The sequence below is a fragment of the Manis pentadactyla genome, chromosome 11 (assembly GCF_030020395.1).
Source record: "Manis pentadactyla isolate mManPen7 chromosome 11, mManPen7.hap1, whole genome shotgun sequence".
In the NCBI taxonomy this organism is placed as follows: Eukaryota; Metazoa; Chordata; class Mammalia; order Pholidota; family Manidae; genus Manis; species Manis pentadactyla.
Window position 1 is genome coordinate 327,818 of NC_080029.1, and position 3,559 is coordinate 331,376.

Sequence of the window (3,559 nt, forward strand, 5' to 3'; positions counted from 1 at the left end):
CTGACCCTCCTTCTCAGACAGTGTCAGGTTCAGGCTCTCTGAGCCCTGCTCCCATTGCCCCATTTGGGGGGAATTAGTGTCCATCTTTGCTAGACTGTGTGGCCACATCTCTGTATCCTGCTCCTGATGTAGCTTCACGGATGAACCTGGGGCTCAGTATTTACCTGGGGCTCAGGTGTGACCTAGGCTGGGGAGCCCCCAGCACCATAAAAGGTCTATGGGACACCGTCACCACCCTTGCCCAGGACGTGCCTGCTCCCTCAACACATGGACCCTGGGGAAAGGCAGTGGGTGTTAGAGGCTCAGGGGGAGGCTAGATCAGTACCTGGGATGTGGGTGCCAGTCCCATGACGTTCAGCTGTCCTGCAGAGGCCACCCTCACTGTGGGGTTGGAGGGTGGTGAAGGTTGGTGACTGAGGGCTCACGGGTAGGGATGTGGGGCAGGATGGGCACCATGGACCCAAGGGCATCACTGCCCCTCCTGAGCCGCAGCAGAGGCGTCTGTCCCATGAGCACATCATGTCCCTCAGCCCTGCTCTGACCGAACCTGAAACACCCAGGTTTTCTAGGACACACCCCGAGTCTCAGGGCAATGAGGTGGTGGACATTCATGACAACTGCAGACCCCCTTACAGGGACTGTGGGTGACTGTCAGAGAGAAGAACTGGAGGAGACAAGCCAGCCATGTGGGCCCAGCTCTGACCATGGCCGTGGTCAGTTTATATGACACCTGCACATAGAGGCAGGTCTCTATCAATCACGGGTTGTCTTTGCCTTTTATTCAGTGTCCCAGAAAGCAGTCATAAGGACTGGATTTAACTGGCCCGGGTTCTTTATTTGGGCAGCAGCTTTGCGCAGGGAGAAGGCAGGGAGCTGGGCGGTGCTGGGAGGTGGCAGCTCCCGCAGCTCCTCTGACCCAGAGGGACGGGCAGAGGCTGTGGAGGGAGGGGGTTTCTGACACTGTCCCGCAGGCCAGGGAAGGTCCCATAAATTCACAGGGGTGTCTTTGAACAAAGTGTCCCTTCAGAGACCCCCTCCATCTCCCAGATCCTGCAGTCACTCCCAGGAACAGTTGACAGCCCTGACGGCTTCAGCAGGAGCAGAGGGTCAGTGTACGGGCACCACAGTGGGGAGCGTGGCCAGTGCGTCCCCCCAGGAGCCACATGCAGGGCAGCGAGGCCAGTGCAGCATCCATGGATTTATTTAAGAAGTATGGGTTTACTAATCGCTTAGATGATAAACACAAGCAGCCTTGAGGTCTACAAGCATTCATCCCAAATGCCTTATTCCTTCACTTTCCTCAAGCTCACGGCCCAGACTTGCTTTCCCCTGAAGGCATTGTGAAAAGTACCCTGATAGCTCCTGGCCCAGGCTCACTGGCCCCTCAGCATTAAAGCTCCCTCAGGGCATCCATTCATGTGGATTCTCCAAGATTAGGTCAACTGTGAGGCCCCATGAAGATCCTGGTCACCTGGGTGAGGAGGAGGGAAGGGGTTGTGGGGGAGGAATCCCAGGGACACGAGGACACGTCCTGGGGGAAGCCTTTCTCCCCTCGAGTTTTAGTGATATTGGTGCATAGGAACACCTTCATCACAGACAGCGATGTAAGTGTAACAACATGCTTTTCCTGGGTGCTGCACATCAGCAAAGTGGGGTGGGGAAACATGAGTATCAGTGGGAAAGGAGGGCTGGAGACTTAGATACGGACACAGGAAACGTAAGAGTCCTGAGCACAGATGTGTGAGCCTGGCTTCCTCGATGTCCTAGGTAGGACTGCAATGCAGCAAATCCCACATTCCCACACAGGAAGGGCCTGAAAATCACTGGGAATGGGGCAGCTCTTCCTGGAGGCACATTTGGGAGCAGTGGGGGCCACTGGGAGGAAGACAGGGATTGTTCCACCAGTCAATGTTCGTTCCACCATCACAGTCTCAGGGAAACATTCCAGCACCCATTTGTAGTCCTTTCCCAATTTTTATATGTAAATAAATGAATATCCATGGCTACCTATGACACTAATTTTTGCACAAGTGTATAAAAGTAAACACAACATGGGACACTCATTTCTTTCAATGCACGAAGACATAATGAAAATTCATATAATTTGAAAACATTTTAATGTGGTAAGCAATCCTACCACACACCCCTGCTCTGGGGCTTTACCCACTTCATAGACGTCCAGCCCCAGGGCTGCTATAGAGTCAGAGCTCATGCAAATGGTGCCCTCCCTGTGTTGTTGAAAAGGAGCCCAGCCCTGACCCTGTAGCTCTGGGAGAGGAGCCCCAGTCCCGGGAGTGCCAGGTGTCGCCGTCATTCATCAGGACTCAATACACACGGCTCACCATGGAGTCTGGGCTGAGCTGGGTTCTCCTTGCTGCTCTTCTAGGAGGTGATTGATGGGCAACAGGAGACCCTGTGGTGTGGGTGGTGTGCCTGGTGGGAGCAGTGGATGTGTGACAGGTGCCTGACCAGGACATCTCTGTGTTTGCAGGTGTGCAGTGTGAGGTGAAGCTGGTGGAGTCTGGTGGAGGCTTGGTGCAGCCTGGGGGATCAGTGAGACTCACCTGTCTAGCCTCTGGATTCACTTTCACTAGCTATTACATGAGCTGGGTCCGCCAGGCTCCTGGAAAGGGGCTTCAGTGGGTTGCAGGTATTAGTAGTGATGGAGGCAGCAAATACTACATTGACTCCGTGAAGGGCCGGTTCACCATCTCCAGAGACAACGGCAAGAACACGGTGGATCTGCAAATGGACCGCCTGACAGACGAGGATTCAGCCCTGTATTTCTGTGCGAGAGACACAGTGAGGCAAAGCCCTTGAGAGCCCAGACTTCAACCTCCCTGGAGGACACAGTAGCGGCTGGGCTGCAGGGGCTTAGGACACCAGGGGGCGCTGAGGACCCACCATCAGAGGGACGCAGCCCCAGGAGCAGGTGCACATGGAGGCTCAGGGTTGCTTCCTGTCAGGGTCCAGGCTCCCTCACCACGTGGCAGCTCCCCCAGGGAACTTCTGTATATTTATGTTCCTTTGCTCACTCCTAACATCTAGCAGGACAGAAGGTTTTCTTGTTTTCCTGCTGATCGGAGCTCTTCTCTCCCTTGCACCAAATGTAGTGTGACCCCAAGGAGGCATACATGACCCTGGGTGCTCACCAGGGTGGGAATCCCGAGGAAGCTCCAGGGACCCTGGTGGGGGATCCCAATCAGTGTGAACACAGAGCCCTCTGGGGGAGCCCCTGACTAGCACAGGGTGTGTGTGTGTGGCAACAGCCACACAGGTGATGGGCCAGCATAAGGTGCTGCAGTCCCTCCTGGGCTCACTTTTGAGTCACCCCCTGACCATAGTGCACAGATAAACCTCGGCTCTGACCCTGAGCTCACTTTCCTTCTTATCTGTTTCACCACCACTAGTTGTTTTCCTGCTTTGCCCTTTGCTGCCTCTGCTCCTGAGCTTAGAGGATGTGTTATCTGTGCCCTGATTTCAGTGCTCAGGGTATTTACCTGGAACTCAGCTGTGACACCCACAGGCTCCTGAAAGGGCTGGAGAGATGTTGTCCCTC

At 54.8% G+C, this 3,559-nt stretch overlaps 1 gene segment (V, D, J or C); it reads left to right on the top strand.

The window, feature by feature from the left end:
* Positions 1–2,295: 2,295 nt before the first annotated feature.
* Positions 2,296–2,835, top strand: LOC118919464 (immunoglobulin heavy variable 3-7-like). The segment is given in 2 exon segments: positions 2,296–2,389; positions 2,492–2,835. Coding segments are annotated over 2 exon segments (375 nt in total).
* Positions 2,836–3,559: the final 724 nt, after the last annotated feature.